This window comes from Poecile atricapillus, chromosome 6 (genome assembly GCF_030490865.1).
Source record: "Poecile atricapillus isolate bPoeAtr1 chromosome 6, bPoeAtr1.hap1, whole genome shotgun sequence".
Classification (NCBI taxonomy): Eukaryota; Metazoa; Chordata; class Aves; order Passeriformes; family Paridae; genus Poecile; species Poecile atricapillus.
This window is the reverse complement of record NC_081254.1, coordinates 26145989-26162144: the sequence shown is the minus strand read 5'-3', so window position 1 is coordinate 26162144 and position 16156 is coordinate 26145989. Positions and strand designations below refer to the sequence as shown.

Here is a 16156-nt window from a genome sequence, read left to right as displayed (position 1 = left end):
AAAAGCTTTAGTGTGGTACTTCTTATTTTTCCTCCTTTGTCAAAAATAGTTGCTTGTAGCAGAGATGGAGCATCTGATTGTGTCATTACTATCTTAACTCTGCTGCTGTTGTAACACATCCTGAGGTGTTCTGAGCACCAGGCAGTGACCTAGGAAGGACCTCAGCTGCACAGCCATAACACTGCACAGGGCCTGGAGCGGATCCAAGCATCTCCACATGTCTGTGTCACAGCTTGCATGGTTTGCTGCCACCTGCTTGCTCCCACTTTTTGCATTCCAAGCTAGTAGCTTACATGGAAACCATGACATCTTCAGTTGTCTGTATTTTGCCCAGAACATTTTTGGTTTTGATAGAAAACCTCAGGCCAACCCAGTTACTGTGTTTAGACTTTTTCTGTTACTGGCTTCTCTTGTGGAGGGGAAGAGGAAAATGACTTAGCCTGCTGATGTTAAGCACCTGTAACTCTGCACTCATAAACACTGACCAAATAGTCCAGTGCTTACTTTTCCTGTCTCTTGTGAAAGGGGATGCTCTACCAGTTAGGTGTGTGCAGCCTCCTCCCTGCCAACACTAAAATCTGTCTCACATTCTCCACAGTGTCTTTCTATAGGTTAATTAAAATTTGGTACCTTCCTTAGATGTCACGGTAGTGCTGATGTGGGAGATGATACTATGCTTCTGCTAGCAGCAGGGGTTGAACCATGCCAAAGCTTGCAAATACCCTTTCCAAACTGAGAGCAGCAGGAAGTAGGAATGATTGCTGGAAAAAAATGGAAAAATTAATTATGGGGTCTTGATGTTCTTTCTACTTCATTTTTTTTTAAAGCCATTTTTGTACATGCTGGGTCTGCTGTACAAATCTGGTCATCTTTCCCTCCTGAGTGTTTGCATTGATGGTTTCAGCTGTATTTAATTCCACCACCGAAGAATGGCAGCTCTAAGTGTGTAATATCTCAGGAGCTAGAACCTGTCCCCTTCCTTTAGAACGAGATTGACAGGGAATGGCTACTCATTAACTTAAACATTTCTGATTACTTTGTTTCTCTTAGCAGAGTTGTCACAGTTACAAACTGTTCTTGCTTCCACTGCAGCCATTAAGGAAATATCTTCTTGTAACAACATATAGACACCAACTGTGGTTTTAGTATTTATTATCATATCAAAAGTATAAAACTGTACAAAACACAAAGGCAGAATGTGGCAGTGTTTTCTTTAAGCGATCAAAAATTGTACTTAGATCTAACTGGTCATACTGAGAGCTAGGAAATTTTGTTGAGGTATCATTACACAGAAAAAAAGAAAGTTTCAGCTTTTTTCTTTGAAGAAAATGTCTAGGTGTCCTAGTGAATTTTCCACTTTTTTTTTTTTTGATGTATAATGCCTGTAGTATAGCTTTACTCTAAGAGTTAGAGAAAGACAAGAGATGAAAGAGGAGGTAGTTCTCCATGTACTTGACCTTAGAAATGACAAGTCTTGTTTTTATTTTCACTAGAGAGCCAGTAGTTTGTTCAAGTGTGCAAGTCCTTACTGTGAAGTAATGAGGAACACAAAACAGATTTCTCTGCACGAATCTTGTAAGAACGAAAACCAACCCAAACCCAAGCCACAATGGACCTGGCCTTTGGTGTGCTGTTTTCAATTCAAAGACACTGACATTCTTCCCAGTGTTCTGCATGTTTTACTCTTCTTTAAAATAAAACACAGCCTTATTGGTAGTCCAGGAGGACTCACTGGGTGCAATCTTCTTGTAGATAAGAATTGTCACTCAGCAGACAAGCTGGCCTCTCAAAAACCAGCTGATGATGCACTTAGCCTTTTGTGCTGCTATAATGTTTCAATTTCTTGGCTAGTTTTACTGGGTTTTTATGTTAAGCCTTATGCAGAAAGGATACAGATTGTTAATCTTCTTTTACATCTAATACAAAGTAGAGTTTAAGTCCACTTTTTTAATAGTGACTGTTTCAGTTGTGATTCAATTCCCCTTTTTTATTTCCTCATACATTCAAGTATGAAAGTAAATAAAGTTTACATTGCACTTCTGGTTGCTTAACAAACTGACAGCACTGGCTACCTTTGAAAACAGTAACAAGATCTGTGTTTCTGACACCTCAAAAGAGCACGAGTTTGAAATCTTTTCAGGACTTAGTATCTGGCTGCATAAAAACCATGCACGGAGCTTCGCGGCAGTTCCCCACAAGCATCGGGCTGTCCGGCCCACTCCATCAATGCCCTGGTTGTTGCTATGATCTCACCACGCCTGCTGCCCAGCCCAGGCTGTAGTGAATCAAAACTACATTCTTCTTTCTTGAAAATGGACAGTTTTGCTTGTGTTTGAGACTGATGAAACATTTGTTAACCATAAATTAAGTGCTTTAAAAAAATCTGAGAACACATGTAAAGGCTGTTAACTTTTCACAAGTTTCAGCAGAGCTCAGTACCACCTCTGGAAAGAGATGCTCATTTCATATGTATCTATGTTGCCAAAAGCACCACAAACAGTTCCTTCTTTTACAGCCACAATGTCTTGTCAATCTCCAGTATTTTCAAATTGTAGATAAATATGAAACAGCAGAACTGAAACCGCTGCTTGTATTAATTACAGTTTCATACTCCTTGCAATGGAGTCGTGGAGTCCTTCTGTTCAAGACATTCCCTCGTCTCATGTCCTGAGGTCACTACTGCAATGACTTGGCACAGTCAGTTTCAGCTTCCTGATCTACTGTGAGCTGTAGGCTCCCGCAGCCAGCAGCAGGTTCCTGCGTGTGAAATGGAGATGAACAACGGGGGTTGATTTGGTCATGTATGTGCCCAGTAACAAGTCCTGTGAGTTTTCAGGCAAATTTATGTGTCCAGTGGCTGTAGTGAAGTCATCGGTTTCTAAGTCTTCAAATGCCTTCACAGCATCCCACAGACGAACTGTGTTATCCATTGAACCTAAAAAGAAAAAAAACCCACAATTTAAAATATTTTATTAATAAAATAGGATATGAAAAATGGTTCTGGGGAGCAAGTTAACAGAAATTAAAGCTCAGAGAGCAGAAAACTATAGCAAGCCTCATAGCATACTGAATGCACACATAAATTACCAGTCCTTGCTGCTTTTCCTAAGCAGGTGATTCTACTTTGTCTTTCTCGATTTAAGGAACTAATTATATAATTTTTTTCCAGAATTATGAAATACAATGGACGCTTCACTGTTCCTGGTGAATTTTACCTGATGCTAAAATCTCCCCATCCCTACTGAATCTGAGCGCGTAGATAGTGTCAGTGTGCCCTTTCAATTCGCCAACCATCAAACCATGTCCAATATCCCACAGCAGAACTCTTCCATCTGTTGCTCCAGTAGCCAGGAATCGTCCATTAGGAGAAAATGCCAATGAATGAATTGGTCCCTAAAGCAGACATGGAAAGGCAGTAAAACAAGTTAATTAAGTCTACTCACATCCAGTCAGTCAAGCTGTGTTCAGAACAGAACTGCAAAGAATCTCTTTCAATAATTAAAATCACTTTCACACTGTCAGTGAACTGTCTTTACCTTATGTCCAGTGAATATTCTTACACAATTCCCATTCAAAACATCCCAGAGCCTTATAGTCCTGTCTGCTGAGCCTGTAGCAATATAGTTGGAGTTTGGATGAAATCGGGTACATGTCACATCTGCAAGATGGCCAGCAAAGATCCGTAATGGCTGGTAGTGATCTGTTGCCCACAGACTGAAAAAAAAAAAAAAGCTTTATTAATAAAAGATCCCTAAAGAAGTTCCGTCTCTGTATCTGTTGGAGTAGCTCTCCAGTGAGGAAAGGATAACAGTTTAGCCTGGAGAAGAGTTGGCTCTGGTGAGACTTTGTTGTGGCCTTTCAGTACTTAAAGGGGTATTAGAAGAAAGACGGGGACAGACTTTTTATCAGGACTTACTGCAACAGGACAAGGGATAATGATTTTAAACTAAAGGAAGGTAGATTTAGTCTAGATACAAGGCAGACATTTTCTACAATGAGGGTAGTGAAACACCCAAGTTGCCCAGAGAGGTGGGAGATGCCCCATCCTTGGATACATTCAAGGTCAGGTTGGATGGGGCCCTGAGCAGCCTGATCTGGTTTACCATGTCCCTGCTCATTGCAGGGCTGTTGGACTAAATGGCCTTTAAAGGTCCCTTCCAACCCAAACTGTTCCATGATTCTATGATCAGTTGCACAATGAGAAAAAAAAAGTAATTGTGGAGTGATTTCTTATGGATCAGTTTATTGAATTAGCAGAATGTTTTTTGGAAAAATATACTTTTCAGAATGGAGAAATAAAAAATATTCTGTCAAGTTGTTCAACAATTAGAGGAGAATACTTCTAATCAGAGGGTCACTTAGGAGGACATGATCTCTTCAGTCATCAGATAATGTAATGTGTGTTGAAAAAAATAGAAAAACTGCTTTAAAGCATTTGTTCAGTATTTTAAATGACATAAAATTTATTTTGAGTAACAGAGTAGGCAAGAGTGTATCACCTAATGACTTTCAGGGTTGATCCGCCACAAACTGACCCAGACAAGTAAAAAAACCACATGCAGTTTCTTACCGAGCCACTCTGTCATGTCCCCCAGAAACAAAGTAATAGCCATAAGGAGAGAACTGTGTATCCCAAACAGGATAGTTGTGTCCTTTATATCCCACCAAACATGTGAATGTTTGGAGACTCCACAATCTCACGGTGCCATCCTCAGAACAGGACAATAGATAATTCCTGTCACAGGAGAAAGTATAGCATACAACATATCAAACTCACACAGGGGCTGTATAAATATTGCATAAACACTGTGAGATGTCCATGACAGACGTGTCTCCTCAGCAGCACCAGTTTGGCATGTCACCCATAAAGCAGCATTTCAGTGCAGTAAGCAACAATAACCAATTCAAGCAGAACCCACTCCTAGGCCCTTATGTAAAAAAAAAACCTACATGATTTGACACTGATGATCAACTCTGATGGCACTTAATACTGAGGGGAACGAGGGGAAAAAAACCCACCACAGAGGAAGTATTTACTCAGAAATTCCAGTTACATGAAAAAATTATTAGTAAACTGATATATTATTTTTTTAAAGGATCTTCTATTACAACTCTGAACAAAATTTCACGATTCCCTGAAAGAGAATTCATATCATATTCTCATTCTCAATTAATAATTATAGACCATATTTGTTCCACACAAAGTTTACTGCTCAGCTGTGTTTCTGTGGTGGCTGTTTCCTGACTAAACACCAGCTAAAGCAAAACCTGAGACATGTAAACCTCTTTTTCCACTGTCCAGACTCCCATCATTAAGCAAAGGTTTAAAATCTCTTATTTTAAAGATACTGTTCCATACATTCTGAAAATAATGTCTCAATAGAGTATGAGAAACTTGAAGTCCAATGATGTGCTACTGAGACTTGCAACACTCTAAGTTATATTAATATTGCAGTAATTTTCCTCTCTATATATCAGTTAGTTAAAACCCAGCTTAAACTAGAGTTTGTAAAATTGTAGTTTTGCCATCTAAGTCCTAAATCTCCAAAATGGTGCTGGTATTCTCAGCTATAGCGGATTTCAGTAATAGCTGACAGAGCTCAACACCCTGAACTTTATGAGCATTTACACAGTATCTTACAAGCTGCATGAGCAAGAATTGCTTTAACTTGGAAAAAGCTTCATTAAGAATATGTTCTCACTCAGTTGCATGCAGTTAAAACTGAAGACAAGCGAACTAGTTAGCTTGTAAACTTTTACCTATCAGGACTGAAGCTGGTGCCATAGACAGGTCCACTGTGACCATATAAAATCTTCAACTCACTTGCTGTTTTCTCATCCATGATCCTCTCCAAGACATCATCTGATTCTTTGTCAATGAGACTGAGGTCTGCAAGATTTCAAAATTCATGTATCAGAATAACTGTCAGAAGGTCCAAGATAAGTGTCATCATTACATCATCGCAGTTAAATATCAAGATTAAGAAATGTTCGCAGATCATCCAGCTTCAACCACAATACACTGTTATACAAAAATCAGAATTAAAGCAGGCTGGTTTCCATGAATTCATGTAGGTGTTTAGCTTAGGACATTCTTCTCCAACCTTCTCAGAGTTCCCTCCTATCCTTTCCCCCATGTTACCTCTAGTCTCTCTCCTAGACCACCAAACCCCTATTTCTATTACACCCTGTAGTTACCATCCAGTTAAAGAAGCAAGATGGCTAGTTCCACACTAGCTATGGCTAGTTCCAAGTTCTGTGCACTGACCACCTCATAGCAGGTGTACATGACCAGATTTCTCATTCCTTTAAAACTGTTTCTAATGGTAGCATGTAAAATGTAATCCTATGTTGTTTGTGCACATATTTTATTACATATCCCATATATTATCATGTATGTGCACATACTGTTTCTTCAAAGGGAAGCATCTAACCACTGCAGCCAATTCTCCTGTCAGAGATCTTCACTGCTCAGGCAGAACGCAAATGTCACAAGTTATTTATGCTCTTATTAACTGTTATTTTTTAATTACCTGCAGCTGTTTTCACACTACGTAGCTTTTTTGGAGTCACGGACCACACTCTGACAGTGGAGTCAGCAAAGCCTCCTACAATCATGCTGGAGTCATCTGTAATATCCACTGCAGTCAGACCCTACACACAAAATATCCAGTTATATTGTTTGCATCTCTCATGATATATTGCAAATATTACAAAATCCTAAGAACTATTAAAAAGGTAATTTGACTCATCTACAAAAATGGAGAGAATTATTGTAGGATAAACATAAACACACACAAATTCTTGCCCCATTAACAATAAAGCTTTATGTATGAAGTACAGTCAGTAGTGACAAAGAGTATTGCTTTCCAGTACTCCAGGGCAAAACATCTACTGTGTCCTGTAGGAAACACTTAGGACAGGAAAAGTGAAAGAAGGAATTATAGCAAAATCCGAGAAAAACCAAGGAGCAAGGAAATCTTATAATTTAAGGAGTATTTGAAGAGAATTTTGAATATGTTGGCACATAAACTAGGCAATGCTTAATCCAAATACTCCAATTAGCCTTGCCAACACTCTTACGTCTTTTGTCTTTAGCAACAAGGCTATTCATAATTTTGATGCCCTTTTCCCCTATTACCCAAATTCCAAATGTATCTTTTACCAACCTGATAAGCATTAAGGAATGTGTAGAAACAGATGGAGGGCAGGCACTCTGGTCCAAGACGCACTCGCCTCGCAGCTTCCTTCATATTCATTACTTTATCCAGCTTGTCAGAGTCTTTCAGTTCTGGCAGAGGAATTCTACACAAGAAGCACATATTTTTACAAACTAAAAGTACCTTCCTGTTAATCCAAACAAAGCAAGTGAAACTTTTCCATGCAAGCCCATACCACAGTATTCAAATAAGAAACAAGAGTTAGAAAAAAACAAAAGACTATGTAGAAGACTAACTGATAAGAAAGAGAGCCAGTAGCTTTCAGAGTTTCAGACAGGTACTGGAACAAGATAAACAACTGAGTATGACCTGAAAAGATTAGTGGATAACCAAGTAAAATTTCATCAAGGGCAATCTGGATTGACTTGATGGGCAATGACAGAGGGTTATATGCTAAGAGTTCCATGACCTCCCTTGGAAGTCTTACAGCTAAAGCTGTGTACAGCCAAAATAGACAAAATAACAAAAATACCATGTGAACAGAGATGTAGATTTGGCTTGACAATACTGGATTTTAAAGACTTCTCCACACATAATTGCCTTGGTACCTGTTTTGGGGAGGAGCATTAGGATCCTGTTTTTTACTTTTTGACCCTACATTATCTTTCTTAGGTTTTTTCTTCTTTGGCTTTCCTTCCTCATTTTCTCCTTCTTCATCTTCATCATCCAAAGGCACATCAAACTCTGGTTCTTTCAACAAGCCAAAGAAAACCTACAAGCCAATAAAAAAACCACACAAGACAAAACAGTAACTGCTGTTCTAACTGAAAACTACATTTTTTAATGTAGCTTTTCAATGTAGTAGTCCAAGCAATAGAGCTGCCCCTTTTAAAGCTGCTCTGTTTAATATTACAGCATTTATTACTGCTTAGCCCACAAGGAATGTAGTACATGTTCTGGTTTACCTATTCAACTGATCTGGACAATTACAAGTTCTCCCTTCATCTCTTACCACTTTTTTAAAGCAGAATCCCCACCCTACCTCATTTATTTGTATATTACTGTGGTACTACACACATAGCTCTTCCAATAACAACTGATAGCAAGTCAAAATTACTATCTGTTGTACAAAACAGGAAGCCAAACAGTCAGGTGTCCATTTTAAAACTCCAAAGTAATTAATGAGTTAGTTTAAATTTAGTTCAGTGGGCTGAATACAAGGTTGTCTCTCAAAAGGGTTCAGCAGTTTTGTCCACCTGACAACAATACATCTTGATCTCTCTACTCCTGTCAAAATCTGTTTGTACAGTTCTCTTCCTTTGTTCTGTTCATGCTGTCTTTTAAGATCTCAAGTCATGATTGTCAATCTGTACTAAGGTATCTCCCTGAAAAAGCAGGGAGAATTGTAAAAAGTAGAAAAATTTTCGTCTCCTACCTTTGCTTTATTAGCCTCTCGTTTTGCCTCCCCAGCCAAGCTTCCAACCATAGCATCTATCTGTTGTTTACTGCGAGGCATTCCATCAAAGATGTCAATGTAAAGATGCTCCTGAACAATGTTCCAGATCTGATTGTTCTGCTTTTCCTGAAGATGCCTCTTCAGGAGTTGGTAAGAGTCACGGGAAATGCGCAGCACAAACTTGCTTGTTCGGAAATCCAGCATGGTCTCGTTACCTTTCATGTGTTCTTTTTTGGTTAAGCTCGACAATACACGCAGGTCATCCTGGTAATAGCACTCCTGATCCCCATGAAATCTATTGAAGCAATTTAAGATATGATAAAAGGTTCAGTCACTCAACTTGCTATAAAATAGTTGTGGCAAGGGACATTTTAACTATTTACAGAACCATTTGAAGGGAAACAAAGTTATCCTTTTGGATTGAAGTATTTCACAATTGGTCTGAATCCATGAAACAAATTAAATTCTATTTTCCTCTCAGTGATAAAGAAGTGAAACATAGTAAGAGTCTAGAAATTTATAGACTACCCAGAAATTAATTTATTTAAGCTCATTTGAAGAATTTCAATGTACATGCTATGATATCAGCAAACACTTATAGCATTCATTATTTTGGCATCTCAATGCAATCTTCCATTGCTGAAAACTGACCCCACAATCTTTCCCTAAAGGTGCAGAATCTCTTCATTGATCCTTTTGCAGCAAGGAGCCCATCAGCACACCATTAACATGGTTCAAACTCTGCCAATGAACAGCTCAATAGTTTGCACATCTTTCTAACAGGAGATTGGAAAATAGTTTAAGAACATGTGCTACAACCCATGGCAATGTTACTTCAGATTTCAAACCTATTCAGCTTTAGAGAAGAAAAATAATACACACCCACGTATACGCATATAAATCTATGCTACTATAGTTCACAGATTTAGCCAAAGTAGCAAGCACAAAATAACACAAATGTGCAAATGAAAATTAATTACCTTTCAAAAAAAGACTTTGCCTCACTCTCATGTTGATTGTAGACCAATTCCAAATACATGTGCACAAAGAGAGGATAAAAGAGCTGAGACAATTCTGCCCGATGACAGTCCAGGGAGCACTCGATGAAGTGTTTCAATCCGCTGTAGTACTCCTCGTACAGCGTCGGGTCTCCTTGCTGGTTGTAGGCTGACAACACTGCGCTCACGTCCGGCTGATCCTCTACAACCACCGCGCCTCCCACTGCAAAAGCACCAGCCAACAACAACAGCTGCTCAGACAGTCTGGAAGAGCCAGCAAACAAACAGTGGCCACAACTCCCTGGTCAGGTGAGCAAAACACATCCTGTGCACGTTCAGCACCAAGTCTAAACAATACAGGTGAGAGCACATTGGTCCAGCAGCCAATTCTCTCCAGCAGTTTTTTGGACTTTCCCTGCCAACAGATGCCTGTGAGGTAGGCATGTAGTGCCTAATTCAGATAGGATTTAAAATGTGAAGGAAGAAGCCACTAACCTCACCAGAATGAATTATTTTATTGCTAGGGCTAGAAACTCTTAAACAAGGAACAGAATGTAAGACATACCACTATAATTATTTTGGTCCCACTAAACAAGCAAGTTAAGTAGATTAAGAGAACAATTCACCAAGACCACCACACAACCATCACAGAGCAAGGACACTTAACACTCTGACAGTTCTGTTCTACACAGCAGTTGCAACATGCTTCCATTGTTTTTTTATATAAAAATAATCATATCTGATGATGTCAGGAACAACCTGAACACTCACTGGAACTCAGACTAGCAGTTCCTGAAATGTAACTAGTTCCATGGCTCCTTCACCAAAACTCAGACTGTACCTCAGATCTTTGTTCTCATCCCTGCAGCCAGACCCGGGACAATCCCCACTAACTACAGTGGAAGCCTCCTGTTCCTGCTACTCTATCAGTTGTGATGGGACACGAAGATAAGCGGGAGCGCTTCTCGCTTCACAGTGCTCCCTGCAAATGCGAGACACCCTGTCCTTGATCCCTTGCTCCAGGAGATACGGATTTCTCCATGGATTATATGGGGAAATGAGACATCCAGGGACCTCCCGGAAGGCCGGGGCAGACTCTCGGCAGCACCGAGAAGCTGACACCGACCCTTGTGTCCCAGCATAACGGAGAGCCCCGGAGGCTGCGAGCCGCACATGGGCTCCCCACTTCCTGGGGATCCTGCTGAGAGGAGGGACCGACCCCGCAGTCCCCGCGGGCCTCACCTTTCCCCGGCGGCACGGCGGCAACTGCAGCCACGCCGGGGCTGGAAGTAGCGACAGTGGCGACGTTGCCCCCTATGGCGACGGCGGCAGCGCTGGTGCCCCGGCCGAGCAGCGCCTCGCCTGAGTCCGCATCGCTGCCGGAGCCCCCCAGGAGCCCGGAGCTGGCGGGGCTGAGGGCGACGGCACCCAGGTCGTCGCCGAGCAAGCGGGCTTCGCGACGTAGGATCTCCTCGGACTCGCGGAGGTTGCTGCGCCGCAGGAACTGCAGTACGGCCACAAGCGTCTGCCGGTCCAACGCCGCCGGGGAGGCGGCCGGGCCCGGCGCCGCGGGCTTCGGGGGTGCAGCATCCCCACCGGCTCCCGCCGCCTCTCCTTCTGCCGCGGCGGCCGGGGCGGCGGCGGGAGCGGCGGCGGGAGGCACCGCGGGCGGCGGCGGCGGCGTCCCCGCCTCGGGGTCCGGCTGCACCGCCGCCACTTCTGCCGGCTCCTCATGCAGCGCCGCCATCTTGCGCCGCCTTCCATTCGCCGGCGGCGCACGGCCGCCGCTAGGCGCGGCCGCCCTTGCGACAGTGAGGGCAAAGGAAGGGCACTGCTGCCGCTGCCGCCACAGGCACGCGCGGCTTCGTTTTGCGACGCTGACGGAAGCGCTTTGTGGCAGCGGGGGCGCGGTGAGGGGCGGCGGTGGCGGCCGGTGTGAGGGGCGAGGGGCTGTGTGGGCACTGCGGGGCTCACGGAGCTCCCTGGGGTAGACCAAGGATGCCCTTGGGACTGTGTGCCCTGTGTGCCCTGAGGGGCCAGGGGCCAAATTAAGTTAATTACGGCTGGGCCGCTGAGTTGTCCAGATATTTCTAGTACCGCTTCTTCTAATTGTGTCTGTTAAACAGAGATTCGGTGATACTTGTCGAAAGGCTGAGAGACCTGGCAGTGTTCAGACTGGAGAAAAAAAAGACTCCAGGGAGACCTTGCAGCACCTTTCAGTGTCTAAAGGGGCTACAAGAGCACTGGAGAGGGACTTTGGATAAGGACATGTAGTGGCAGGACAAGGGAGAATGATTTTAAACTGACAGAAAGCATGTTTAGATTAGATATTAGGAAGAAATTCCTTACTGTGAGAGTGGTGAGGCACTGGCACAGGTTGCCCAGAGAAGCTGTGGATGTCCCAGCCCTGAAGTGTTCCGGGACAAGTCGGATGGGGCTTTCAGCAACCTGTTCTAGTGGAAGGTATCCCTGCCCATGGCAGGCGGTTGGAACTAGATGATTTCTAAGGTCCCTTGCAACCCAAACAATTTAATTATGTTATAGAATTAAACCCTTATTTTGAATGAAACTGGTATTGTGTGATTTGGAGTCTTTCAGGACAAATAAGCGTTCATTGGAGAGTCGCTTGGAAAAAATAATTAAGGAAAAAAAAAAAGCAGCGGGGATATAAACTATAAACCGGCTGTGGCCCAGCGCACGCGCGCTAGAGCAGTATTGCGTTCTTTAGAACTACATTTCCCAGCGTGCCCCGCAGCGCTCCCACGCCTGCGCCCCGGGCCCAGGACCGACCCGTGGCAGCCCCGGTCCGTGGACATGGAGGGAGACGCCGCATCTGGGGTCCCGGCGCTGTCGGACGGCGATGGAGCGGGCGCGGGCCAGGGCTTGGGCCCGGCCCATGAGGACCGGGACATGGAGGGGGCCCCCAGCTGCTCGGGGTCGCGCTCCCTCCCCTTCGAGTTCGAGCGGGGTCGCTCGGAGTCCAGCGGCGATGAGGACGACGACGACGAAGACGACGAGGAAGAGGAGGTGGAGGAGGAGGAGATGGAGAGCGACACCAGGGCTCGGTTCGGAACGGATGACGGGGAACTCGATTCGGACGACGACCGGGAGGTAAAGGTGGCGGGAGGGTGCCCGGGGCACGCCAGGCCCTGCTCCCGGCGTGCCCCGCGTGTGGTAATGGACTTTTTATTATTTTTACTATTTTGTTATATTTGTTATTTATTTTAATATATATTTTATTATTATCCGAGTTCACTTCATCCGTCTCATTTAAGTGAAGCCCTTGAAAACTCTCGGCGTGGCTGAGAGGGTGGTGGAGGGTGGTAGACCGTGGCACGTGGGCGAAATGAATGGTGTTATTGAGGGAAAGAAAGCCTTTTAGTCGGGCTTCGAGACGAGAGGAAACGTAAGAATCTAATGTGTCAGCTCTTTCAGACACATCTCAGATCGTCGCTATTGAAGAAATTTGTTCTTTTTTGAAATTGTATTATTCAGCCACAAAAGCTGCTGTGGAACTACTTGTGTGCGTTCCCGGTAAATGTTCTTCATGACTAGGATTCAAAGCAGTGAAATTTCAGCTTTTGCCTCTGTGTGTATTTGTATAATCCGTAACTGTGTGTACAAACAAGAGATGACTGTCTTTTGTCATGCAGACTCTATATCTTGATTTGGGACTCCAACTGAGCATTGCTGAGCATTTCCAAATAATAATGTTATTTACCACCCCATCCACTTCACGCTTGCTGGTTATGTGATATTTTGTTAAAATAGTTTATCCAAAAGAACTTTTCCCACAATGATTGCTTCAAGTTTTCTTTTTAGGTATGATTCATTAAATAAATTGGATTACTGTTGTCAAAATGCTCAATTTAGAAGACTAGGTAGAAGTCTTCAGAAAAGAGCTGTATATGAGAAGCAACTGATCTGTTAGGGAAAACCCATTCCTGTAACATATTGATCCCATTTTTTTCCCATGGTTTTAGGGCTATGGTGTTTTGGAAGCTGCAGGGAATTTCATGGCTTAGCTTGTGTATTCAAATTTACCAATTTTTGTTTGCAGCGTATGATAAACCTTGCAGAGTTGACCCCCTACATCCTGTGTTCCATCTGCAAGGGTTACTTTATCGATGCTACAACTATTACAGAATGTCTGCACACCTGTAAGTATTTGTCAGTATTGTCTAAGGGTTTAGTTGCAAATTCAAACCAATTCAGCTGTTGAAATGTTCTGAGTTCAGAAAAATAATTCTCTGTTCGAAGTGAATGTGTGTTGCATTTATTCTGTTCCTTAAGCAAGATATATATGGATAGTTTAGGCATCAGAAAATTACTCAATCAATCATGAAGTCAACTTTCCATATTATGAAGGAAGAAGACGTAGGAAAAGATAAAGCCCAAGTAAGACAGAAGCAGAGCTACTACATACATTTTCTTAAATTTTTTTTTTTTTTTTGAGTAGGCTCTGGGAATTTGAGTGTGTAACTAAGAAAAGAAGGTTTGTGCGTGGCTCTGCTTTTAATGGACTAGAAAGTTTCCTAAGCTGTTGTTGATGTGAGTTTGTAAATGCACAAAACCCCATAAGCGCCTGTGTGGAAGTACCTGTTCAGATACAGAAAGAGGGGTCTGCACCCATGGGACTGTTTGTCCATAATCTGATGAATATAAATAGGTGGGTAATAAATAACTGATTTCAATGTGCTTGTCTTGTTATTTTTCCACCTTGATCCTACTGCCAACAATTTTCCCAGTACTAACAGAAGTGTTTTCTCTCCAAACTAATATAATACCTTCTTTGAAGCTAACTCTTTCAGCCACACCCATGTTCATACCTGAGTCCAAGAATCCTGGTTTACTAGATCACCCAAACTTCACGCTGTATAGAGGGAAAACTTTTTTTCTCTCTTTTTTATTTTCCTTTTTTTGGAGCACTACTCACTAGGTTGTTCTGTAGCACAAAGTATTCAGCACAGTTTGCAATTTACAAAGAGGCACAGCTGTTAGTAAGGACAGCATAATGTTGCAAATGCAATAATGGTGGTGTTTTAGGACTTTCCTGGAAAATGTTATGGAAAAGTTTCCTCTGTTCAGGCTGATGGGGAGCTGACTTGATAGTAGGTTATTTATTCTAGGTATTTCCACTTAGTAGCTTTCATTCCAAATTTTAAAGGACTTGAAAAACATAGTGAAAATAGCAGAGTTATGATTTCTTAAATTTCTTACCTTGTTTCTACTGAAAGTGTTTGTAGGGTGCTTTTCAGCAGTCAACATTCTGCCTTAGCTCTGCTCAAATTCTACATACACATTGAACACTCACCCATGCATCCTTTGGATTAGGAGTGTTCAGTGACTTTATTTTGTCTCTGACAAATTTTGTATGGGAAGTCTGGGTGTATTTACCCCTTTTGCCTGAGCAGATGGCACTGTGTAATGGACATGTGACTTCTACTGGTTTCTTTTCTTTACAGTTTGTAAAAGCTGCATCGTGAGACACTTCTATTATAGCAACAGATGTCCAAAGTGCAATATTGTTGTACATCAGACACAGCCCCTCTATAATATCAGGTAATAAATTTGTCCCATGTTTTGTTGTACAGACTTGTAGTGCTTTCCTATTTGAAACATAGGAATGGTTAAAAGAAACACATTGTGTTCTTTTGAACTATTGTGAGTTTCACCACAATAATTAAGATAAAAAGACTATTGTTCAGTTTGTATCAACTTCTAACCATTTCTAGGGTTTGTACCCCTGCCCTGGGTATTTTTATGCATTTGCTCAGTGTTACAAGTGATACAAACAATTAACTATTTGCTTTGATTTCCTTTTAAGAGGAAGTCTTTTTGGCATGGTATATTTATTAACTCAAAAAATTGAGTTTTACCTTCTTGAGCTATTCATGAAGGGAGGTGCTTTAAACACCATGGCTTCTGTTGAAGCTCTGCTGTCAGGATGAGTATTTAGAGAGATGAGAACTTGCTGCTCTGTCACTCTATGTACATCCCATTTCAATGTTGTATTTGGCATCTTTGTTACAGCTCACTGAAACCATTTTGTCTTGCACCAAAGACTTTTTTTTTTTTTTTTTTCTCCATAGACTGGACCGACAACTGCAAGATATAGTCTATAAATTAGTTGTCAACCTGGAGGAAAGTAAGTCCCTTTCTTTTTTATATTACTGTGTAAAGATTGAAAAGAACAGAAAACAGAGTAATTCAAAGCCTTGTTTCTACTATGGACTCCTTAAAATAGTTTTGTGATGTTTGGTTATAAGTTGTAATGAATTAACTGTGACAACTGGCATCTTTTTGGCTGCTTAATGCTATTGTGGTAGTGATGTGTACCTTATCTCATGAAACACAGCTGTCACAGTATCCAGATAAACATGCAGATAATATTTCATAGTCATTCCTCTTACTTTAGTAGAGCTAGATCATATTATTCTGTGTAAAAAGTTCACTTGGCTCAGTAGAAAAAAGTTGCTGAGACTGATTCTCTCAAGTGCTTTTATTTTTTCCTCATTGCCGTATTTACTTGTCTGATTTTA

The 16156-nt window shown here is 42.0% G+C and overlaps 2 protein-coding genes across 5 annotated transcripts in view; one reads left to right on the top strand and one right to left on the bottom strand.

The window, feature by feature from the left end:
- Positions 1–122: 122 nt before the first annotated feature.
- On the bottom strand, positions 123–11399 carry TAF5 (TATA-box binding protein associated factor 5). The gene is made up of 11 exons (XM_058840748.1): positions 10857–11399; positions 9597–9837; positions 8596–8911; positions 7769–7932; positions 7170–7305; positions 6534–6654; positions 5761–5890; positions 4571–4735; positions 3537–3714; positions 3216–3393; positions 123–2935 (listed from the first exon to the last, which is right to left on the bottom strand). Exons 1-11 carry the CDS (start codon positions 11359–11361, stop codon positions 2718–2720), a joined length of 2352 nt encoding a protein of 783 aa, XP_058696731.1. The 5' UTR covers positions 11362–11399; the 3' UTR covers positions 123–2717.
- Positions 11400–11486: 87 nt separating this feature from the next.
- The window catches only part of PCGF6 (polycomb group ring finger 6), a 41112-nt gene continuing 36442 nt past the window's right edge, over positions 11487–16156 (top strand). For 3 of the 4 annotated variants that reach the window (XR_009277816.1, XR_009277815.1, XM_058840750.1), the window contains exons 1-4: positions 11497–12725; positions 13675–13774; positions 15080–15176; positions 15707–15762. Coding sequence is in view for 1 of the 4 variants with exons in the window: in XM_058840750.1 (XP_058696733.1) it covers positions 12429–12725; positions 13675–13774; positions 15080–15176; positions 15707–15762 (550 nt within the window). In the remaining 3 variants the exon portion in view is untranslated. Of the gene's footprint in view, positions 12726–13674; positions 13775–15079; positions 15177–15706; positions 15763–16156 lie in introns of all 4 variants that reach the window. The other variant, XR_009277817.1, reaches the window with a different exon arrangement.

What these genes read in the sequence shown, in the direction of transcription:
- TAF5 (XM_058840748.1), bottom strand. Translation starts at nt 11,361, where the DNA reads ATGGCGGCGCTGCATGAGGAGCCGGCAGAAGTGGCGGCGGTGCAGCCG. An exon ending in GCAAAGTCTTTTTTTGAAAG is followed by an intron (nt 8,912 to 9,596) that starts GTAATTAATTTT and finishes TTGCTTCAATAG; the next exon opens with ATTTCATGGGGATCAGGAGT. An exon ending in GAGAGGCTAATAAAGCAAAG is followed by an intron (nt 7,933 to 8,595) that starts GTAGGAGACGAA and finishes ATTGGCTTGTAG; the next exon opens with GTTTTCTTTGGCTTGTTGAA.